This window comes from Perna viridis, chromosome 12 (genome assembly GCF_037379345.1).
Source record: "Perna viridis isolate PV_CMFRI_1.1 ecotype Kerala chromosome 12, ASM3737934v1, whole genome shotgun sequence".
Taxonomy (NCBI): domain Eukaryota; kingdom Metazoa; phylum Mollusca; class Bivalvia; order Mytilida; family Mytilidae; genus Perna; species Perna viridis.
This window is the reverse complement of record NC_142456.1, coordinates 5,305,944-5,331,499: the sequence shown is the minus strand read 5'-3', so window position 1 is coordinate 5,331,499 and position 25,556 is coordinate 5,305,944. Positions and strand designations below refer to the sequence as shown.

The 25,556-nt window shown below is 34.0% G+C and overlaps 1 protein-coding gene across 2 annotated transcripts; it reads right to left on the bottom strand.

Annotated features, from left to right (window-relative positions):
• Positions 1–3,645: 3,645 nt before the first annotated feature.
• On the bottom strand, positions 3,646–24,843 carry LOC148600959 (uncharacterized). Of its 2 annotated transcripts, none has more exons than XM_088556240.1 (11): positions 24,734–24,843; positions 22,614–22,676; positions 22,024–22,191; positions 19,328–19,519; positions 16,536–16,685; positions 14,105–14,209; positions 11,921–12,031; positions 9,682–9,816; positions 7,491–7,603; positions 6,119–6,303; positions 3,646–4,043 (listed from the first exon to the last, which is right to left on the bottom strand). In XM_088556240.1, the coding sequence occupies exons 2-11, from the start codon at positions 22,641–22,643 to the stop codon at positions 3,661–3,663; spliced, it is 1,572 nt and encodes a 523-aa protein (XP_088412366.1). In that variant the 5' UTR covers positions 22,644–22,676; positions 24,734–24,843; the 3' UTR covers positions 3,646–3,660. The 2 variants fall into 2 exon arrangements, with proteins under 2 accessions (XP_088412366.1, XP_088412367.1); XM_088556241.1 differs by having other exon boundaries at positions 24,722–24,740.
• Between the last annotated feature and the right edge of the window lie 713 nt (positions 24,844–25,556).

Sequence of the window (25,556 nt, the reverse complement as noted above, 5' to 3'; positions counted from 1 at the left end):
TGTACTTAGCGGTAAACTGTAGAGACGTAATCCCGCAGTGTACCTTGCGGTAAGCTGTAGAGACGTAATCCCGCAGTGTACTTAGCGGTAAACTGTAGAGACGTAATCCCGCAGTGTACCTTGCGGTAAGCTGTAGAAACGTAATCCCGCAGTGTACCTAGCAGTATTTTCCATACCAGCAACGGGCAGATACGACATTGTATAAATAAAATAAGAAAGGTCATCCTCCATGAGCTATTATAATAGTAAGGTACTAACCTCAAAAGGTTCACTTCGTATGATTTGAAATATATGAATACTTTATTGCATCAGCAAAACAATGCTATAGCAAATAACACAATATACATATATGACAGATAACAAACAATATGCAGTATAATATGAATGAATTATATCTAAATATAGTGAAAGTATGAAATAAGCTTCAAATAATTTGAGTCCTTAGTTTCCAAGCCGCATTTAAATACTGACATAGTTTTCTTGTTAAACTGCATGATCTTGCTTGTAACAAATGTTTTTAAGTTTATGAGTATTAGACAGGAACAATAATATTTAAGTACAAAAATGACATCTCAATGACCTAAATGTAGGACATGTCAAAATAAAATGATATTCATCTTCTATGCAATTCATACAACAGTATTTACATGTTCTATTATATCTAAGAGTATTGTCATATCTACCAGTCTCAATACACAATATCAAAGTACCACTATGCAATTTGGTTAATGAGAGAGTAATCAAGGGAACCAAGGTTATAGCGGTAATCAAAATAATGTAATCCAGGGACAAAGACCAGACATGGAAAACAATATTTAAAACGTTGGTTAATAATACAATAGCATAATCATAATATAACTAATTTTCAAAAACAAAGTCAATTTTATATGAGCTTTAAAAAGATAATTTTTTACAGTTTATTACACTAGCATGCCAGTTCTGGTAATATTGACCATTGATACGATTTTTTGATAAATTAAAATGAAACATTAATGTTATCTTGATCCAGCCATATATTGTTCAAACCAAGGCTATACAGTAAATAAGGATCTTCATAAGCCCAATTTACTTTGCCTTGAAAGACATCAGTACATAAAAGTTTATAAACATCATATACAATTTTAGGTTTCTCATATATAATGCGTAACCAATATTTGATAATTCTATACATGTATTTACGTGAAATACACATTGGCAAGTGGCCAAGTTCGCCATGTAAAAATGATGTTGGTACATTTCTACCTAGTCTAAGAACGTTACGACAAAAACGATTAAAAATAATTTCGACATCGTTGGCCAATGAAACCCCCAAATTTGAAAAAAAATTATCCCATTAATTTGTTCATCTTGTTTCCAATGGTTGGCGTTTTAATGGCATTTGTGGCGGGTGTCCGTCTTAAAATGGCGATATTGGCAACATTTAAAAAAAATTGAAGTGATTACTTCATAAGCAAGTTTAACATACTGTTCAAAAAGATGAGTGAAATGCGACAGATATGATTGAAATTATTAACAATGCTAGGTCGATGTTTATCATTTTTTATCAATTTGCTTGTTTTTTGTTACGAAAAAACGGAAAAACAGTTTAAGCCTCACAGCGTTTAGCTTTTTAGAACGGAAAACAACATACTGTTACATGAAGACAAATAAAAGAAATAAGTAACAGTCCAGCTAAGAAACGTGCAAATGGCGACGCTACAATGTACATATGTTTTATCTTTGCAATCTGTTCAATTTGGTCTAAAACAAATAATTTATTATATAAGGGCATATTTGGTTTGGAAATTTCCCCATACTTTTTGGCTTTATCACCAAGTAAATTATATTTCCCATGACGGGGGTCAATTGCAAACAGGCCTACAGCGGCAGTCGTTCGTTTCATCTTTTACTAACTGCTGCAGACGGGCCTTCGAAATTCTCGAAAAGTCTTTCATTGCAATACATCGTTTGACAATCGGATAACGTTGCATAAAATCATTAACTTTTTCCCGACTTTGCATTTTCTTAGAAGGCTGGCTGCAGCGTCTAGAGTGAGTTTCGAACGTCAGACGCTGTTTCAAAGCTTGGGCCAATCAGAGCTTGTATCTCATATAGGATATGATTAAGAACCAAAATAAACAAGTTAGGAAGAAATACACCATTGTACCCTTTTTTTATACATGAATCACTCATTTTGCATGATTCTTACATGGACTGCTACCTAACTAAATGGAAAGATATACAGAAGGGGACGTTCCTATGTTACTGGTAAAACGTGGTACATTGTATATTCTTTAAAAAATACGTGTAGTCCTGCTATTCTAATGTGTTAATTAATTACAAAAGTATAATATGAAGTCACAACCCTCGAAATGAAATTCCCGATAATAAAGACATTTATCTGAAGTTTGGTTTTATTTCCTTTCAAAATCACGAGCATTTCCTTTTTTCAAAATTTCGTTTGAACGATGTGCATTTTTTTAATTATATAGTAACTATTTTGAAATTACAATAACACTATCATACATTTGAAAACAATTTTTTAATTAGAAATTTAGTTGTGAGAATTTCATTCTGGGCTTGCTTTCTAATTATTATTGCAGACAAATCGCGGTTGTTCTCTATTATGCATTGCTCTCATAACCTATCTTTACTTTTAAATATTGTGTTTTGCAGAGAATCTACATTTTGCAAATGGTTTAATTTCATCGTCCACAATACTCTGGACATGAGTTTCAATAACCTTTTATTATTTTTTTTTGTCAGTACAAGTATGATGGTGTTAAGGATTTCATCACTTTTAATGTATCTGTAAGTAGTTTGCTTAGTTTTTCGACTATGTTTTTTCTAGATGTTATCCCGTTTTGGTGGTGAGGGATGTAAGGTCACCAACCGATTCAGACCTCTTACGCAATTGTATTGTGTTTAAGTGTACCAGGCAGATCATTAGGACTGTTTGGGTCTTATGTTTTGTTCTGTCACCCTTTATATTAGGGGTTGATTCAAGTTTAGATGAAGAGGGTATTGGCTGAGAAAGTGAATACCTGGATTCATAGTTTACATCCTTGGTGGCCTCCATCTGGTCACCTTGATCGGACCAATGCGACATAGTGTTTATTATGATACAATTCTCAGATTAAGATGTCTACTGTCAATGCAATAAAGTACTACAGCTTGTAATGCAACAAATCTAATCACTTAATAATTCTGTTTTAAGACAGATGGATAATTGGACAGAAGATTGGAGATAAGACCCACCTATAAAAGGCAATTATCAAAATGTCAGTAACAGACATGGCTTTATGGAGCAAACCAAAAAAGTGCAAATTGCCAAAATCGTAAGTAAACATGGTTAAAAAACAGAACTGTAACGGTAAAATCTGGATTAGAAAAAGTGGAAGAAAATCATGTCTGTAGTTATTTGATACATTTGTGTATGTATGAAATCATGTTTGCTCTGGGTTGTTTTGCCACACTTAAACCTTTAGAGATGACACTTTTAATGTTCATGAAATCCACTTACAGGTAACAGCATCAGAAAAAAACTGTGCCAACAAAGAGAAGTATAGACAAACAGTAGAAACTGTGATTCCCTCAACATCTCTTTGAAGGGACAGGAGAAAAATTTGTTTTCATTACCATGGTTACAAGACATATAAGACAAAATAAAACTGATAGTATTTATTGTGTATTGCACTCATCAAGCTTATATTTTGGTTCAACAGCAACATTGTTAACCTTTGTCACCTTACCAGGTTTTTCTCTTACATGAGGTCGTTCATTTTCACAATCATAGTCCTTCAAAGTAGTAATATTAATTTGTCCATCAGCTTCAAATACATCAACATCATCAGACATACGCACAGATCTAGTCCTAGATTCTGATCTTTTATCTTCCTCCTGCCATTTTTTCATCATACTCATCGCCCATTCTTTGTCAGCACTTTGGTATTCGTTTTCGCTGGTGTTTTCTCGAAGAATTGACATGTTCTTTTCTTCTACACCTTCTAAACCTTGTGGAATTCTCTCTGTCCTTCCAACTAATCTCTTTTCCTGCTTTTTTTCTGAAAATAGTAAGAAACTTATTAAAGAATTTTTAGCACTTGATTTAAATGTTGCAGTTTACAGTCTTCAGATAAGTTAAGGTAAAAGCTTACAACAATTCTAATAATACTCAACACTAAAAAAAATATATTATAAAGATCTCACTAGAAATGTGAATAGACCCATAGTTCCTACTCCTTCCACTTTGGCTCTAAAAGCTTTAAGGAGGTAGACCTAGGGTAAGAGACACAATTCTTTAAAATCATTGGAACGTTTGTATTCATCATTTTACATCTATCTCATGTAAGCATCAAAAAGACTTGGAGTGGTTTCATAGAAAAGTTTGAAAGGCTTTGGTGAAATTGAATATGATACAAACATATCAATGATTTCAAGAGTTATGTCCCTTACCTTTGGTCTACCTCCTTAAGTTGAGATGCCGCCCTTGGCAAGCATCTGACAGCATTCAGGCATGTGTACATAGGATATCAAAATTGATATAAAAAGTTTCCTAAAAATGCAATGAATGGTTCTAGAGAAGTTGTGCTTACAAAGAACACATACAGACAGGCAGTCAGATATGGCCATTCCTATGTACTCCGAAAACTTTCTATGGCAGAGTTAATTTTCATGATTTACAAATTGTATGATGTTTTAAAATAATAACTTACCACCCTACCTTGAATGCAGTAAAAGTTACTGAAGACAAAGTGTTGAGTTTGTAAATAGTCTTCTGACTCAAATCAGAGAAAACACACAAGAAAACCTTGCATACATAACACTTTCAGTGCATTTACTGCATGTTACTTAAGCCCACACACTTTTTATTGTTTTACTGCCAATCAGTGCATTAAGCTCTAGATGCCATTTAATGCCAATATATGTACAGAGAAAAGGAACTAATGATTAAGTTATACTCCAAGTTCAATCATGGTAGGAAATTCATTCAAATTCTAGCCAGTCCTGAATACAATTTTTCAATATATTTAACTATATGGCTATATAGATTTTTGCTAAAATTAGCCAGCCTTGCCTAAAAATAGCCAGTCTCAGGCTGGCAGGCAGGCTACTATTTCTAACTCTGAGTTCAATAAATCACCATTAAGTGGTTATTGTGTATAGTCACAGAGAATAATTCAAAAATGTTTTTGTACTTATGCCATTTAAGGATGTTCACTGCTCTGTTTAAGAATTACAAGAATTTAAAGGAAAAGTGAAATTTTTCATGCTAAAACAACATAAGTAGAAAAATTGATTAGTCAGTGTTCTTGTTTTTGTGATTAAAGCATTTCAAAATTGGGCAGAATATGATTTCTCCTGATCATCCATAAGTTTTGTCATCATAGGTTTTATCTATTAAAAGCCCTAAAAAAAGATTTCATAAAAACTTCTCAAATAGCAATTTTAAGGTGTGTTTAATGAAATCATGAAAAAAAAAGTGGGGATCACTTAGCAAAAAATATTTATGCTATGAAATAGATAAAACCAGAGGAATCTGAAAATCTGACAAAAAGGGTTAAACATGAGCAGTGAATATCCTTAAAGCGAAATCATATATACAGATATGGAGCAGTTTATCATCCACTCCTTCCTAGCAACTGTGAAAGTATTACTCTGTGCATAGTAAACTAGAATAACTTAGGACAAAGTTCACTAAAGGATACTCCCATCTCCCCTCCCCAGGGACCATATGGCAAAAATATAAACAAAATAGTCAAGCAGGGAGTTGATGTTACTCAAGTCTGAAATCTAAAATCTTATCCCATGATATGACATACCTATATAAATCTTTTGTCATAATATTAAGTGGATGTGACACAAAGTTGTAAGAAAACTGTTACCAAAATTTTGTATTTAAATCATATGGCAAAATATAAACAAGTTTGTTTAACAGGAAGTAAATAATTCCCTTCCTCACGTCTGAAATTGACTGCCATGATATGGTATACCCTTATAAATCATCATTCACAATATTAATTGGCAATGATAAGTGAATGAAGAGAAAATGTAACCAAAAACTGCTGGACAGGCACCATGATTACAATATACCATCAGCTTTCAAATTGAGGGATATAACAATATCCATGTAATATACCTGGTTTGAGTTCCATTTCCATTTCATCTCTCTCCATCTTGATCTGGAGATACTTTCTGTACATTTCATCTTTCTTTGCCTCAGCAGAATAGAGTTGTCTCTCTTTCTCAGTGACCTTATTTTTCTGGTCCAGTAAACACATATTTTTTACATGTAACTTTCTGGACATATCTTCCAACTCTTCCCTGAAAAAAAAAGCCTTTATTTTAGTACAACAGCATTAAATGATAAATATCAATTTTCAAGGGTATGCCAACATCTCAAAATTTAGAGATCAGAAAACTAATGCTCATTTGTGACTTTCAAAGCAAAATATTTTACATGTAATAGGGCTTAACGATCCACTGGTGTATCCGTACATCACAATCTTTTTAGTTATAATCAGCAATTCGATACAGGGGCTGTTTTTACAATTCCTATCTAATATCGCATTTAGCTTTCAAACCGATTTATCTGCTGTTTTGAACATTTTAGATAATTCCATTACTTGTTAAGCAAATCTAAGTATTCAAAACAGCAGATATGTCTGAAATTGAGAAACAATTTTTTTTTGCGATCATTACTTCGTTATACATCTGTAAAGGCTATTCAATAACTAAAATCTAATTATGCGTCATTTTTTTTCATAATTTGTTGAAATGTAAATGATATTATACACAAGGACTGCAATACAAATCTGATCATGAGCCAAGAATAGAATTATGTATCAGATCATGGCAGAGTGGAATTGTTACACTCCTAACATTTAGTACCCCAGTTTTGCATGTAATCGAGTTCACTACAATACATGTAAGTGATAATTTGGCCTTAAAACTGAAATTGCTTTTTCTATATTGCATTTTCTTTATACACATACTTTGAAGAGATAACTAAATCAATACAAAATTAATTGGCAACAGTTTTTTTTCTCAGCTAAATAGTGTTCCAATACCCCCCAATCATTTTTATCTATTTCAGCTAGAGCTACTGAATGTATGGTTCTCATATGTAACATCTGAATTGCCACTTTGAAAAAAAAATTATAAGTACAAAATACAAAGGACAATAACTCAGCCAAATATAACAGTATGGCACTCAGTTCTAACTTATTTCAGACATTATCAAAGTACTTATAAAAGATTAAGATTCAAAAGGACACATTTGCTAATGCTAATTAGTAATTTGTTTGGGAACTAACATTTTATAGGCAAAGCCTTGTATAGTCAATACAAAAAAGTTCACTTTTGCATTTTCTAAATTTGAATCTTATTCCAAACATGTAAGTTTGATCAAAATCCTTTAATAAATGTTCTGACAAATGCAGTAACTGATGTCCAAATTCAAATTGCAACAAGGGACAAACATGCTCCCTACCCTATAGGACAAAACTTACTCCTTAGTTTTCAGCATATTGACCAGGTATTCAATATAATCTTTATCTACTCCTTTTTCATTAGAAATCTTAGTTGTGAATTCTGTAAGCTTGTTGGTGACTTTTTCCTTTGCCTAGAAATCATATAAATATCTTTTTGTACACATGCTAGCAATTACTATTGCAACTGATTTTTTTCCAAATGCTTCATAAAATATTCCATATAGGGAATTTGAGACTCCAGATTTGACAATTCCTTCAATTTGTGATTCCAGCACCAAATTTTGTATAATTCATATAAATATGCCTTTTAATAAAAAAACCTATATTACACCATCTACTGTGAAAGTATCATTGTTAGTGAAGTGCCAATTTTCGTGGTTTTCTTGGGTTCAGTAAACAATGAAATTTGGTTCCCAACAAAAAGGAAAATTCCTATAAATTTGTATAATGGAGTTTTACATTGTAAATCTACAGTCATAAATCTACAGACAGGTATTTTTCCCAAAACCACAAAAAATTGGTACCCACAAATAAAAGTACTTTCATTGTAATTTTTAATGTTGGATTCTCAACCTTAACATTACGTGTAAAAACTACATACAGATTATCTGCAGGTTTGAAGTCAAGACAGGAGATATACCAGTGAGCCCGCGAAGGCAAGACAGCAGATATCCCAGTGAGCCCGAGAAGTCAAGACAGCAGATATCCCAGTGAGCCTGAGAAGTAAAGACAGCAGATATCCCAGTGAGCCTGAGAAGTCAAGACAGCAGATATCCGGATGAGGCCCCGAAGGCAAGACAGCAGATATCCCAGTGAGCCCGAGAAGTCAAGACAGCAGATATCCCAGTGAGCCTGAGAAGTCAAGACAGGAGATATCCCGATGAGCCCCAGAAGGCAAGACAGCAGATATCCCAGTGAGCCCCAGAAGTCAAGACAGCAGATATCCCAATGAGCCCCAGAAGTCAAGACAGCAGATATCCCAGTGAGCCCCAGAAGGCAAGACAGCAGATATCCCAGTGAGCCTGAGAAGTCAAAACAGCAGACATCCCAGTGAGCCCAAAAAGTCAAGACAGCAGATATCCCAGTGAGCCTGAGAAGGCAAGACAGGAAATATCCCAGTGATTCCGGGAAGTCAAGACAGCAGATATCCCAGTAAGCCCCAGAAGGCAAGACAGCAGATATCCCAGTGAGCCTGAGAAGGCAAAACAGCAGATATCCCAATGAGCCTGAGAAGTCAAGACAGCAGATATCCCATTGAGCCCGAGAAGGCAAGAAGGCAATATCCCAGTGATCCCTAGAAGTCAAGACAGGAGATATCCCAGTAAGCCCCAGAGGGCTAGACAGCAGATATCCCAGTGAGCCCGAGAAGGCAAGAAGGCAATATCCCAGTGATCCCGAGAAGTCAAGACAGCAGATATCCCATTAAGCCCCAGAAGGCAAGACAGCAGATATCCCAGTGAGCCCGAGAAAGCAAGACAGCAGATATCCTAGTGAGCCTGAGAAGTCAAGACAGCAGATATCCCAGTGAGCTCGAGAAGGCAAGAAGGCAATATCCCAGTGATCCCGAGATGTCAAGACAGGAGATATCCCAGTAAGCCCCAGAAGGCAAGACAGGAGATATCCCAGTGAGCCCAAGAAGGCAAGACAGGAGATATCCCAGTGAGCCTGAGAAGTCAAGACAGGAGATATCCCATTGAGCCCGAGAAGGCAAAAAGGCAATATCCCAGTGATCCTGAGAAGTCAAGACAGGAGATATCCCAGTAAGCCCCAGAAGGCAAGACAGCAGATATCCCAGTGATCCTGAGAAGTCAAGACAGGAGATATCCCAGTAAGCCCCAGAAGCAAGACAGCAGATATCCCAGTGAGCCCAAGAAAGCAAGACAGGAGATATCCCAGTGAGCCCGAGAAGTCGACAGGAGATATCCCAGTGAGCCTGATAAGGCAAGACAGGAGATATCCCAGTGAACCTGAGAAGGCAAGACAGCAGATATCCCAGTGAGCCTGAGAAGTCGACAGGAGATATCCCAGTGAGCCTGATAAGGCAAGACAGGAGATAAGATATGATGTTTTGTCTAGTGGTTTTGTGACAATTTGATTTAATGTTATTATTGGATCAAGACAGTAACCTGACATTAAGTACCAAGGAAACATGATAAAGTTTCAAATTAACTTAAATAACTTAGATAAAAATACATTATTATGTCCAAACCTGAAGTTCTTCAGTCAGTCTGAGTTTTTCCATCAGCTGTTTTCTCTCTGTTCTTTCATTCTCCAGTTGACTTTCTAATTCTTGTACCCTATCTGTATCATCATTCCCTCGCCCCATGGCAGCAAACAGTTGCATCTAAAAATAGAATCAATCTGTACCCTTCACATTCCTATCTTAAACACAGACGCCTATTACACATTAAAACCGGTCTAAACCGAACCCTTATTACACAGTAAAACGGTCTAAACCGAACCCCTATCACACAGTAAAACCGGCCTAAACCAAACCCTTATTACACAGTAAAACCGGTCTAAACCAAACCCCTATTACACAGTAAAATCAGTCTAAACCAACCCCTATTACAGAGTAAAACCGGTCTAAACCAAACCCTATTACACAGTAAAACCAGTCTAAACTGACCCTTATTACACACTAAAACCGATCTAAACCGAACCCTTATTACACAGTAAAACCGGTCTAAACTGAACCCCTATTACACAGTAAAACTGGTCTAAACCGAACCCTTATTACAAAGTAAAACCTGTCTAAACTGAACCCCTATTGGTCAGCAATATTTGTTGGTTAAGACAGGTGTTTGGTTTACTTAAGATTCAAAAGACATTTAAACTGACACAAAATGATTCAAAATGTGTCTAGTGAAGAGCAGTTTTCTGTTTGTCCATGGTTTGGTTAAGACAGGTTTTTGGTTTACTCAGGGTTTGGTTTGGACAGGGTTTAGGTTTACTTGGTGTTTGGTTTAGACAAGGTTTAGGTTTATGCAGGGTGTGGTTTTGACAGGGTTTAGGTTTTCTAAGTGTTTGATTTAGACAGGGTTTAAGTTTACTCGGGGTGTGGTTTAGACAGGGTTTACACTTACTCAGGGTTTGGTTTAGACAGGATTTAGGTTTACTCATTGTGTGGTTTAGCCAGGGTTTAGGTTTACTTAGGGTTTGGTTTAGACAGGGTTTATGTTTACTCAGTGTGTGGTTTAGACAGATTTCTGGATTACTCAGGTTTGGTTTAGACGGGGTTTTGGTTAATTCAGGGTTTGGTTTTCTTTCTGCCAAAGTACATTTGTTGGGAAATAAAAATTACTTATTTAGGTTTCTGAGAAAATCACCCTATTTGATGGTAACTTTATCAAAGTTTATGCCAATTAATCCCACAATGTAGACCAAGAATTTAACTAATATGACATCAAAAAAAATATTATATTGATTTCTTTTATCAGTGGTTTATTTATGAAAGTACAAGAAAGAAATAGGACATAGTTACCATGGTATAGAAATTAAAAAAACAATCAATAGTAATAAATAGTCTTTGTCCATGAATTGCATCCTTTTGATTACTGCTATAACCTGGGTTCCCTTGATTACTCTCTTGTAAACAACATGTCTACCATCGCTTCAACAAAAGATAGAGTCGTTTAGAGACTTGCAACGGTATCATCTGCTTTATTCCATAAATGTTTGTATTGTATATTTAAAACAACAGTTTTTGAAGGATTACAGTTACCAGTTTTGAAATTGACTTAGCCAAGGTCTCAACATAATCAAATCCTTTCAACCGACGTATCAAAACAATTTTAAGCCTTTCCATGTAATTTTAATTCAAATTTCACATCACGTCCAAGAAGGGTTACTGGGAAAAAAGGAATGTGATCTGTGACCTAGTAAAAAACCTTATATGGTATCCCATTTAGGAGAAGTTTCTGAACAAATTTCATTTCAATCCCATAAAGTGTTTCTGATAGTTTTTTTGGATAAAAATATTCATACATGTAACTCTTAAATAGCAGTCAAATTGTCCAGCAAATGAAAAGTTGATGTGTCTAAAAGCTTATGTTTCAACAGTACAAACAAACATTCAAACTTAAAATCATTCCCTTAAAGGGTTGCTAAGATTTTTGTGACCAAAATTAATAGGACCGACACCATAAAAACAACAAAGTGTTAAAGCAAACAGGATATTATTGTGTGACTAAGTCAAAACGTTTATCTACAGTACAAACCATCAAGATGAAAGACCATATTTAATTTTAAATCATTACCATGAAGGGATGCTGAAATTTATGTGAAGAAAGCTTATTGGATAGACTACACTACATACAGATATGAAACAGCAGCTCCTCATGCCTTGCGAGGGCAAAATGAAATGAAAATAATAAAAAGAAAACAAGCACAATGGATATTCTTTTGGTAGGTGATGCAAAAAATAAATGAATGTAAAGTTTAAGTACCTTTAACTTCTGGTTGTGTTGTCTTAATATTTCATTCTTTTGTTTCATCATATCAAATGTTTTCTTCTGAGACATTAAAGTCTTCTCAGCTTCGACTCTTCTGTCATCCAGCTTCAATCAAGAGAAAATAGCATAACATGTACGTGTAATTCAGATGAATTTCATTTCAGTTTTTGATTTAAATATAATTAGAATGGATACATATGGTGAATATGACAAAGAGACAACAACCCCACCAGGATGAAAAATGTCAGCTCAATGCCACCAATAGGTCTTCAATGAATGAAGAGGAAACCCTCTAAGCACAGGGCACACTGCAGCTGACCCCAGAATGCATTACAGTTTACTCTAACATTCTTTTATATAATACAGTCATCAAAATCAGCATTAAAGATAAACAAAGTAAAGAAATTCAACCATACCTACATGTATATTTAGAAGTCTCATTATTTTCAGCAAAATGTACCTCTTATTATACAAATAAGTTATATGCTGATGGAAAGTTATTTTCATGCAGTAAAAAGTGCTGACTTGTAATACAATAAGTGCCTTCCAAAGATGATAAGATACACATGGTCTGACTTGTAATGCAATAAGTGCCTTCCAAAGACGATAATATACACATGGTCTGACTTGAAATACAATAGGTGGCTTCCAAAGATGATAAGATACACATGGTCTGACTTGTAATACAATAAGTGCCTTCCAAAGATGATAAGATACACATGGTCTGACTTGTAATACAATAAGTGCCTTCCAAAGACGATAAGATACACATGGTCTGACTTGTAATACAATAAGTGCCTTCCAAAGACGATAAGATACACATGGTCTGACTTGAAATACAATAGGTGGCTTCCATCGATGATAAGATACACATGGTCTGACTTGTAATACAATAAGTGCCTTCCAAAGATGATAAGATACACATGGTCTGACTTGAAATACAATAGGTGGCTTCCAAAGATGGTAAGATACACATGGTCTGACTTGTAATACAATAAGTGCCTTCCAAAGATGATAAGATACACATGGTCTGACTTGTAATACAATAAGTGCCTTCCAAAGACGATAATATACACATGGTCAATAATAACTTGTGTACATTGTATGTTTATGTATTATTTTATGTCTACATAGTATTGTTGCCGTCCTTGCACCGATCCGCGCAACGATTTGACGGATCGATGATCATTGACTGATTGATCGCTGACGGATCGATGACCGGTGACTGATCTGATCACAATTTTGTTATGTAAAATGATGTAAAATCTGTTTTAGATAAAAGAAATGTAAAATAAAGTATAAATTGATGTTTAAATCTATTACATTTTGTAAATATTTGTGTTAAATTGACAAAGAAAACAACAAAAACTGTAAAATACATTGACCGCTCTGTGGTCACGTCATGCGATCACCAGTTAAATGGATCGGTTTGATGGATCGATGACTGACCGGAAACCGATCAGTGATCGATGACCGATCGCAATTTTTGTTGCACGAATCGGTTCAGGTACTGTATTATTATTTTTGTCCCATTTTATAACTTCAGTGTTTTGACTTGGGTTCCTTCTCATACTGTTTGGTGTACTGAGCAATACTTGCCACATGGGTATCAAATTGCCTGGAATGGAGGCCACGTCATATTTTGGTGACTGGTTAATACTGTGTGTCTGTTGTCTGGATGTATGTCATTTTATTCTATTTGAATGTTATAATCAATTAAAGATCTCTTTTGAGCCAATGTTTTTCTTGTTTAAGTGTCAGTATCTGTAAACATCAGGTAGTTTTTGAAACAAGGTATGAAAAAAACCCACCATATTGAAAGTTTGCACCATCAAAATTAAGATTTTCCATATCATTTTGGTGAACTGATTTATAATTTCATTGAAATGCACTGAAAATGAATATTTCAAGGGCATATAACTCTATCAAAAACCTAATTTTTTTTTAAAATTCTATAAAAAGATCTAAGCGAATCCAGTGATGCAGATATAAATTTTTTTTTTCAAACAGAGAAAGCATTCTGGAATGAAATTGAATTGTCAGAAAAGTGGGGTTTTGATATGTACGTTTTGATTTTTCCCATTTTGCCTGATTCTTACAAAAACTTACACTGTGCAAAGTCTAAAAAAAAAGATTAATTGACTGTACTTTATATATAAAACCAGGTATTACTCCTACCTCAGAGAAAAGAGAGTTGCCCTTTTTTTCATGTGTCTGTTCTTCAGCCTGCATCAACATGACATCTAGCTGTGTATTCAGTTCTAGATTCTCTGTTCTAGCTTTCTATAAAAATTGTAAAATAAATTTGAGAAATATTGAATTACCTCAGCAGAAGATAATACATTTACATTTCTAAAAATAGGGCATTAATGGAATATTACATGTACATGTAAGTAATATACCACAACAAACATGTAATGGTGAAAAAAAGGAAGATGGCAAAATGTTCAAAATGACCTTACTCATAAACTAAAACTTGCATTTTGCTGATAATTTAACTTAACCTGTATTTTATGGTACAAAACAACTGTACAAAGTTTCATTAAAAATTCTTTGATCAGTTCTCAAATTATCATCTGGAAACTGTCATGGGATGGACAGACAGACCCATAGACAGACACGCTACTTTTTGAAGTGCAAGAGTAATCAAGGGAACCCAGATCATACCTTGCCATATCATGTGTCAGGGTATAAAAAACCTTCCCAGAACAATATTGTACCCTTTTTCAATGAATTTTCAATTTGACCGTTCACTTTAAATCATAAAGCATTCATGTGTCTGTCAAAAAGGACTAAGTACAAAAATGGCCATATTTTGACCCCATTTTATGAAAAAAGCAAATTTGAAGTAAATGACAAAAATGCCATGTTGTCAGATCAATGGATGCTTATTTTTTAACATTATTTTACATTTTCAGTTTCAGAGAAACCAATAATCTGCCCAAAAAAATTGGAATATACCAACTTTCAATGCTAATGTTATTTTAAAAGGTCTCTGTCGACATGATTTAGAGTCCTGATCTAAGTGGCATTTAAAAAAAAGTTGGCGGAGGATCTTAAAAATTGCAAAAATGTTCCAAAATGTGCCCTATTTCAGCATATGTGATAGAATTATCAGACTTTTGTCATATTGATTATATTATGATATGCTTATAAATGTGGATGAATATGCTAAATTATTTATTTAACTTTCTAAACAACAGAAAAAAAAACTTCTCCATATCAAATTTCTAATTTCCAGCCATGCAGGGGCTAAATATAGACCTTATCCTACCGTATCCTTTCTTTGTGTTTTAAAGTCCAATTATTTTGTACATGTAATAAATAAAAAATAGGACATTAATGGAACATTAAGTTAAACCCTGCCATGTAATGGTGAAAAAAGGGGGCTGGCAAAATCCTCAAAATAGCTTAACTGAAAAAATGCATTTTAAATTTTGCTGAAAATTAAGCTTATCCTGTATTTTATGGTACTTAACAGCTGCGCAAAGTGCCAAAAAAATATTCTTTGCTCCAACTGGAAACCCTTAAGGGACTGACAGCCAGACAGACAGTAGCTCAATTTTTTAGGGCATTACACAATACCTCACCTCTTCATGTGTGAGGTATAAAAGAAATAATAAAAAAAAAGTTGCATTTGTTGCATGGAGACAAAAATTGTACCAAAAAAAAGGTTTTTGAGTTCTTGATTTACAAATGGAAGGTTGGAAAAAAAAGATAGAACAGTGATATATGTTGTACATATACCAATGCATCATAACATGTCCAGAATATGCTGGGCACTAAACACACAGTTACCTGTCCATTCAACATAAAAATAGCAATGGTGCATATATTTTTTCTTCATAAGAATTTTAAATCACCAAAACTTGTATCTGCAATGAGGAAATAAAATTGTCCTATGATGTATTTTATATGTACATTGTAACTTATATTTGTAATTAGAATTATTGCAGTCATAATGAGTGGCATTTAAAATGTCAAAGAGTTGTGAAACATGTATCAGCAAAAAAAATCCCACTTAACTGGAGGTTAAGTTGAGGTTAAATGGCTTGATAAGCAACATTCTATTCTTGTAAAAGTGGCCATATTTTTTCTTGGATAAAAATTCCTAACGCTCAAACCTAGAGGACATTCATATCAGTTTTCATTGAATTCTGTCCTGTAGTTTCAGTGAAAAAAATTAAGTAATAACATTAAAAATAGCAAAAAGATGTCAAAGAAGGGCAATAACACAAATAGATCTCATCATGCTGAACACTTCTTCCCTGTCAGAATTTGGCTAAACCTAACAATTTTGGAGATAAATGCAAAAAACTTTAGTCTGACCGCTACAAAATGTATGTTCCATTTTTAGTAATGGCTACCTTATTTTTTGACTGATTAAAAATCCCCACATCGGTTCAATGCAGAATACCCTAAGAAACATTCACACCAAGTTAGGTTAAAACTGGTCAAGAAGTGTCAGAGGAGAAGACATAAAAAAGCAAAAACACGTCAAAAATGGGCACAAACTCCAACATGGCTCAACAGATTAGCATGCAAACTTGACCACAGATAGATCTTATCATACTGCACACTATATATATCATAGTCAAGCTTTAGTTACCTCTAATAAGTTACTGTAGGAAGTACATTCTGTCTTGACAGAGACCAGCTCTTCATCCTTGGACTCCAACTCAATCTTCAGTCTGCCTAGTTCCATCTTTTGTGTCATCAAGTTAGTTTTATCCTCAGTGATTTGATCCTTCAAAACTTTCTGTAATAGTGCAATACAGAAAGTATTACCTGTACATTCATCATGTATACATGTATATACATCTAAAACTTAAAACATTTTTTCTCACAAAGTTCATTAATTTAAAAGCTTCCAAGGTCATTTCAATGATTTGAGTTTTCTTGTTTGATGTACTGATGTAGTTCTTCATATCCTATGTCATTTGTCCCTGATAAAGGCCTAAGGCTGAAATATTGGGTCTTCCATTATTTTTATCCTATGTCATTTGTCCCTGATTAAGGCCTAAGGCTGAAACATTGGGTCTTCCATTCTTTTTATCCTATGTCATTTGTCCCTGATTAAGGCCTAAGGCTGAAACATTGGGTCTTCCATTCTTTTTATCCTATGTCATTTGTCCCTGATTAAGGCCTAAGGCTGAAACATTGGGTCTTCCATTCTTTGTATCCTATGTCATTTGTCCCTGATTAAGGCCTAAGGCTGAGACATTGGGTCTTCCATTCTTTTTATCCTATGTCATTTGTCCCTGATTAAGGCCTAAGGCTGAGACATTGGGTCTTCCATTCTTTGTATCCTATGTCATTTGTCCCTGATTAAGGCCTAAGGCTGAAACATTGGGTCTTCCATTCTTTTTATCCTATGTCATTTGTCCCTGATAAAGGCCTGAGGCTGAAACATTGGGTCTTCCATTCTTTTTATCCTATGTCATTTGTCCCTGATAAAGGCCTAAGGCTGAAACATTGGGTCTTCCATTCTTTTTATCCTATGTCATTTGTCCATGATTAAGGCCTAAGGCTGAAACATTGGGTCTTCCATTCTTTTTATCCTATGTCATTTGTCCCTGATTAAGGCCTAAGGCTGAAACATTGGGTCTTCCATTCTTTTTATCCTATGTCATTTGTCCCTGATAAAGGCCTAAGGCTGAAACATTGGGTCTTCCATTCTTTTTATCCTATGTCATTTGTCCCTGATAAAGGCCTAAGGCTGAAACATTGGGTCTTCCATTCTTTTTATCCTATGTCATTTGTCCATGATTAAGGCCTAAGGCTGAAACATTGGGTCTTCCATTCTTTTTATCCTATGTCATTTGTCCCTGATTAAGGCCTAAGGCTGAAACATTGGGTCTTCCATTCTTTTATTAACAAGTATATTTGTATTGTGTTTGCATTCAGTTCTATTTTTAGTTTTTAAGTGTTATGACCTTTTGCATGTTATTTAAATGTACAGTTAACACAGCCACTTAAAAACTTCCATTATTTTCCATATAAATCAAGACTGTGAGTATCTTAACCGAGTGACATACTTCTCCTTTTATGAAATTATTTCATATCAAATCCTGAAGTAGGACATTTTTTTTTCTTTGCAAGGATCTTGGTATAACTACCATGCATTTCCTTCATACATATCTACATATGGTCATGAAGTCAAATCTGTGAAAGTAATCCAAGGATCTGTTGTATACAGGAGGACATTTAAGTGAACAAAGTAAAGCATATATATTCATGTACATGTAACCACCCATAATTATATTTGTGGGGATATACAACATGTACATAGGGTGAATCCCCCTAAGCAAAAATTTTCCCTCATATCATTTTTTTCAAAATTGACCATTTACATACATTGTCTACTGTTAAATGTCTATAAGGGAATATCATGATCTTTAATGCATATCTGATATTGCCCTAATGATCTATACGTGAGTAAAATAGAACTTAATCAAAGTTTTATTTGCCCTCAAAACATATATCTGCCCTTTTTCCAAAGTTTAAAAGGGTATAACTCCCACAACATTCAGTGGATTATAAACTCACTCTAATATGCACAACTACATACATGTCCTAACTACTTGACTCACAAAGCTTCATGAAGATTGATGCAGTAGTTATAAAGGAGTTGTGCGTACTGCAGTGTGGTGAAGAAACAGACTGACAGACAGAATGTACATAATAGTCCAATCTATCTAGCAAAATTTGCCCTAACCATTAAATAATATTGAACTTGCTATAAATTTTCTGTTGTTATTATACTCAGCATCACATACATAATATAATGTTCCAATTTGAATTAAAAATTCGACTACAATTTTAATGAAACCTACCGATATTTAAATTGTGTTAAATGACTTCCTCATTCATATCACAGAATGGGCAGGTCATTTAACACGTGAATTGTTCAAATCTGATAATTTAAACCCAGCATCACAATGTTTATATTGTCAAATCGGCTGTAATTTTGTTACCACAACAATGTTCGGTTGTTGGTAATTTGTAGAGAAACAATGGTTTACTGCCTAATTTCCTGTCAAAAATTCTTTTCTACCAAATAATTTTTTATTTTCAGTTTTGTTCAAAACAGAAATTGAAAAATACAACTACTAGTATTTTGTCAACAATCAGCTTAGCAACAAAAATGTTGAAATTATTTTCTTAAAAGAAATTTTAAAATTCTTTTTGGTTGGACATATTAGTTGTAAGCACTGATATCAGGTTTTATAAACTGAAAAGCTCATAACAAATACAAGAAATAATAGAATGGCTGGGGAAAATAATGATTAAATCAAAAATTAGCTTGAACTGAAATGGAAAATAGTTCAAGATTAAAATTAATTTTGACAGGACTAATATTGGTAATTATGCAGATATATAATAATCTTATTTTCCTACTATTTCATCCATTAGCTGTGCAATTTGTTCTTCTTTACTAGCACCTATGGTCTCATCACAGTCCACTCTGGTTTCATTGTAAACATTAAATCTTTGATTGTCCTGTATCAATATCTCCAGCTCTGTTATCCTGTCTTGGTGAGATTTCTCTGATTGATGAGCCAACTCTAAATCAAGCCTTAAAGAATTCACCTAAGATGAAAAACAGAAATCAAAGTTAACAATTCCTATCTACGTGTTGTAATTAGCATACATCATTTCCATGTATTATGAATGGTTGCTCAAACAGTGTTCATTCCATTTTGTGGATAGCGTAATTATCACGGTTACCACCACTTGAACAACGGGCTCAAACAGTGTTCATTCCATGTTGTGGATAGCGTAATTATCACGGTTACCACCACTTGAACAACGGATAGATCATATGAAAAGTGAGAAAAAGCATTTTCAACTTTTTATTCCATTCTGATGATTTTAGTTACTTTATGTTCTTTGTTGTGTATGTCTGTTTTCCATGTCTGGTCTTTGTCCCTGGATTACATTCTTTTGATTGCCACTATAACCTTGGTTCCCTTGATTACTCTTTGACACCTTATAATCAGAATGACAATTGGTTAACAGCAGCCCTAATTACACTGAATACAGAATTATGCACTATGTCATGGTCTCAGTATCGTATTAATTTTCCCATAGACTTCTATAGTGACGTGCATATTTTTAGGATTTTTAAAAAAATATGTAAATTGATTCAATAAAACTTTCACTTATGTAGCATTTCTAAGGACATGTGAAAAAATAATTTCCCACAAAGAAAATAGGGTGAGTCCACGAAGATCGGACAGAAAAGTAGTCTCAAACTATAAATAGCCATTTTCCCTACTTTCACTTTCGTTTTGCACTCACCAAACCAACCTTTTCAGTGGAACATTTTTATGATATTATGTTAGATTTTCTTTTAAAAAAGTTCTTCATCTTACAGTGTGATGTTTGCTCTATTTTATAAGTCATTGTTCATATCTTTTGACAAAATATTAGTTTGTAGAGAGGCAAAAAGAAAATGCACTATATTTTTATAGCATCCATGTTTTGACGTACACCTGCTCAGGGATATGCAATACGATACTGGTACCTCATAATGCTTGTTGAATGGATGCCACCATTTGCAATGTTTATTTCTGCTTTGAATTATAATGGTTAAACATATTTATACCAAGAATTTATCAATGAGTAAAATCAAATCATTCACCCATAAAACAAATGAGGACTTTTAGGTTTGTGAGTGAACAGTGATTTTGTTTTTGACAAATTGAAGGATTTGTATTTGCTTTTGTTATTAAGTGAATGGTGTGATTTTAAACATTGATACTTTTTTATAGAAAAAAACAGTTTAAAATACTACAATGTAATACTTAGAAAGATCAGTGTAATTTACAATGTGAACTTACAATATAACCAATGGCAACAATAGAACACTATCTTTGCATTATTTAAGGGTCGATAATGATTATAACAAATAGCAGTACTAATCACATGTACTTTGGGTCTGAGGCCATGGACCCTGAACCGTTTGAAATCTCTAACTTTTACATCAGTGTTTCCTTTAACACAAATATGCATAATTTTCACATAAAAATATTTTTACCCCATAAAACATTACCCAAAAGGTCATCTAGACACAGGTAAAAAATGTAAAGATTTTACATTTTGAGATCGGGTTCCCAAGTTCATTCCCAGAAGGAACCAATTAAATGTAGCATTCTGCTCAACTCAGCTGATTACGGTAGCCTTAAGCAAACATATCAGATGTAACTGGCCGAGGTGAGCTGAATGCTAGAAATCAGTTTCATTCACCAAATATGGCAAAGTTGTTGAACTTTTTGTTTACAAAACCCAATAATTTGAACAGACAGACAAATCTAAAAAACAAGGATAGTCCCAACATTAGCAATAATGGAAGGCGGAAGGGGGCACTGCTAAAAAGGACCTTTAATATCCAGTGGTTAAGTGAATATTCTTGGCTATCATTCGATGATACGACAAATTGATGAAATGTAAATTTTGAACCATCAGTAAACAGTGTTATCCTTTTGGAATTGACGGTTCTAAAAATTTACAACGATCAGCTTAAGATACACATCATTCTAGTGGTGCCCACAGACACATTACTAAGAAGTCATAAAAAACAGTCTGAGGTACATGTATTTACCAAAATGTTCATGAAAAGTTGGGACAAAATGAAGCCAACAGTTAAAGCAATGATTGGTATTGTAGCAAGGTAATTGCTGACAGAAAGTTTGAAAAATTGATAAACCAAAAAAGTCAAAAAAGGATAAAATTTTAATTTGTTTATGAAATCAAAACTTATAACACAATTTATAAAAAGTGTGACCCCCTAAAAAAAGACACTGACCCCCAAAATTCAGCACCAGGGAGTCATAATGACCCTTTCATCTGAAAAAGTTCAAAAACACTGTACACTGACACTTTAATAAGGACTTATTTCCTCAAGTAGACCATTGCTTTGAAGAATAAAAGCAGTCCAAAATCTTCTCCCTTTGAAAGTATTTTTCCTCCCAATTTCACTTCTTTTTACCATTAAATGTCTTCACTCTGTCAGTTTTTAATGTATTTACAAAAAGCTATCATTAAGTCAACCTTATCTTTATCGGACGTTAAACCCCAACAAACAAACATACCTTATCTTTAAGTTCCAGTTCTTTGGCTTTGAACTCCTTTTCACTTTTACTGGTTCCTTTTTGACTGGATGCCTGTTCCAACTGAGCTATTTCCTCCTTGTACCATTCTTCTTTACCTTTGAACTCATCAACAAGAGATTTCAGCTGGTAGTTTTCTTGCATAAGATCCTGGAAAAAAATTTTCTATCCAACTGCATGCAGTTAAACGTGTGTTTTGTATGATTTATGTTTTTGTTCATGTTTGATTTTCTTTGTATATCTTCTATCCATTCAGCATTTTATCTTATTAGTACCACTATACACTTTGTATTGCATTTCCTTTTTTTTTGGCGTTTGTTTTCCTTTTGTTTACACACATACTTGTACATGCCATTTCCTTCTGGTGGCACATATACATGCACATGTACAATGTACATGTAAAATATGCCCATGTACATTTTTACATGTACATTGTATGCTTCCATACGACAGGGAAACATGGTCTAAGTCCGTTTGTACTTTATCCATATACATGTATGTTTTTCAATTAATATAAAAACATGGGTCTATGTCTGCATGTACATGAATTCCATTAGATATATGTAACAAACCTCAATTTTCTGCTCATATTTTGACTCCATCTTACGGTCATGTGGAAAACACTTAATTCATTTCTGAAAATAGAAAAAAAGTATCTACAAGGAAATACACTGTACTGAGGGATATCAAAAATCACTTTTTCCTCCTCCAATAAGTGTACAATTACATGTGTACAAAGAAGGATAAATGTACAAACTTTTTTCATGCATAACTATATGTACTGTTCTGCAAATAAAATGTAGCATTTCTCGTCATCCAGTGCAAGTGATAATCTGCCAATAGAAATTAAATCAGTGAATGCTTAAAAGCAGCATTTCCTTGGAAGTCCTGTGGTAACTTTATTTTTCAAAAATTCTAGAACACTGACAATATAAATATCATACACAAATGTACATGTAAATATTTTTTTATATAGCACTAGAAATATTAACCTAGGCTAATGCACAATGCTGTGGTAAAAGTAGAACAGCATTATTTCCCTCTGTAATACAACAGTTTGCTCTTTTGTGCACCTTCATAAAGGGACTGGTTTAATCAAGTTTGAAGGATTATACTATCACTGGGCAATCCTATACGTTTACTGTTGGATAGTATTGTCTATTGATAGTATACCTTGTGCATGTACCCATCTGTCTACAGAAGCCCCTGCATCCTACATGTACTAACATGTAGGTACATGTAAATAAAATATAGATAATGATGCTAAAAATTGTGCAGATATTGAAAATCTTAATAAAATACAATCATAAAAGGTGGGGTAATCACTTTCTGGATTTAATGCTGGACATATCACCAACAGATTAGCCATGTTAGTGGATGTGTAGAAATATATTTTTAGATACAGTCGAACTTCACTCGCTCGAACTCAGATGGCTCGAATACCCGGGATTTCTTGAACACAATTCAAAGTACCAAAATTTTGTCCTATATAATCAATATAAATAACCATGGATTTCTCAAACACTCGAACTGACTAATCGGTCCATTCGGCAATAAATCTTAAAGAATAACATTCACTAACTCGAACTCGTCAGTCATTTTGTCAGCTTGGATAATAAAAGGTGTGAAAAACTGAAACCCTATCATTAGTCAGAGTCATTTTAGTTAATTGCAGGTAAAACTGAAGTCATCACTAATTAGGTAGTTAAGATCTTAAAGTACTGATTGAAGTTTGAGAATGTCCTGAAGTCGGTATGATAAAAGCATGAAAGAAAATTGGACAAAAACAAATTATTGACCAAGGAACTTGAACTCTGAACGTTTTTAAAAGCGAACACAGCATTTTTAATGTCCACAAATCAACATAATCTTCCGAAAGTGAATGTAAAGGATCCACGAACTAACACAACTTTGTAAGAAGTAAGCAATTTCTAACGATAAAGTCAAACTCGGACCGGCAACAAAAAAAATACGAAATTTCAATTTCTTGAAGCCCTGATAACTCGAACACATTTCAATGGTCCCTTGGAGTTCGAGCTATCGAGGTTTGACTGTATGTCATGTAAAAAAATAAGTAATTTTCAAAACTTTCTCATTTTAAATGGATGAAAAAAACAACCAGATGAGGGATAGTACCCCAGACTGATGGTTAACCCTAACTTCAGGGTATTTGTCTCAATCTGATGAAAATCTTCATGTATTAGTAGTGCTCTGATAGTAGACCTTGCCATTTTAAAAACATCAGTAATTCTCACCAATCTGCTCTCTGAAATTTCATTCCTCAATGAATATTGTTGTATTGTAGCTTTTGACAGCAAAATATAAGCAATCAGTTAGATGTATTTTCTTTAATTTTGGGCATGAACTTGTTGCACAGGTTGGCGAGAACTACTCCTTGACCAGTTTAGTCCGAATTTCCTCTAACCTTGCAACCCTGCTCTTTTTTATTTGGATATCGATAAACTCAACACGAGATATCAAGTCAAAAAAGAGGAGGATCGCAGAGTCAGCGGAAATTCGGACTACTGTCGTACTGAAACTATTGAAACTTTCAGTTTCAATGAAAGTAGTGAAACTGAAAAGACGATGATGAGTGGTAAGGTAGGAGACTCGCTATTGTAACTGACAACGGATGCAGATTTAAGGTCATGATACAAAAAGTACAGTAAAAATTATATACACTGCAACTGACTATGATAATTTCTTGCTTTATCGATTTGCAAATTTCAAAACAACGAGTCCATTTTGAAATTTCCGCTCTAAAATTTTGGCGACCAAAAATTAGTCTTGCAATCCCGTACAAAGTAAAATAATACCGCCCATGTGAACTGGCTCACTATTATCCATTAGTGTGATTTAACATTTGAAAACGGTGTATTTCTTTCTTTTTTAAGTAATCCACTATTTGATTCGAAATAATTTATTTGAGAAAAAGAAAAAATATAATACTGTGTATTTTTTTTTAAATTAGATGTTTCTTCAAGTTTTGAAAAGATCGTACCAAGCTGATTTCGGACCGAAGTTAATACCCGATTTTATTTTGTAACTAAAGAATCCGCGGGAGGGTGGTTTCAGGGGTTGGCACCCATCCTTTTTATTGAAAATTTGTCATTTTCATTTGTAAAATTGACAAAAAATGGTAAATAATGTCCAAGCGCCCCCTTTTTATGAGGACCCACCATGTTCCACCCCGAGCTAGCAGGTACATGTACACGGTCCCTTTTCTTATTTTTGTTTAACACCACATTAATCGTTTTCCTTTTTAAGTCCTTTTTAATTGTATTTTGTTGTTGTAAACGCTTTTAATTTAGGCACATGTATTTACTGGAAATTTTTAGAGAAAAAAATTACAGTTACTGCAAAAAATATATTTCTGTACAAACAAAAGCGAACAAAACATCACAAAATGCTAAAACTCCAGGACAGAAAGATCCAGTAAACTCTGTGTATAACTAGAACAAAAATTTAACACCAGGAATAAATAAAGTTAATTATTAACGACCGACGTGTAAGTC

Excerpts from the sequence above, each read along its gene's own strand:
- LOC148600959 (XM_088556240.1), bottom strand. The coding sequence starts at position 22,643 with ATGGAGTCAAAATATGAGCAGAAAATTGAG. Across the intron at positions 22,192-22,613 it reads AATATGAGCAGAAAATTGAG|GATCTTATGCAAGAAAACTA; the intron begins GTTTGTTACATA and ends ATTTTTTTCCAG. Across the intron at positions 14,210-16,535 it reads CCTACAGTAACTTATTAGAG|AAAGCTAGAACAGAGAATCT; the intron begins GTAACTAAAGCT and ends CAATTTTTATAG.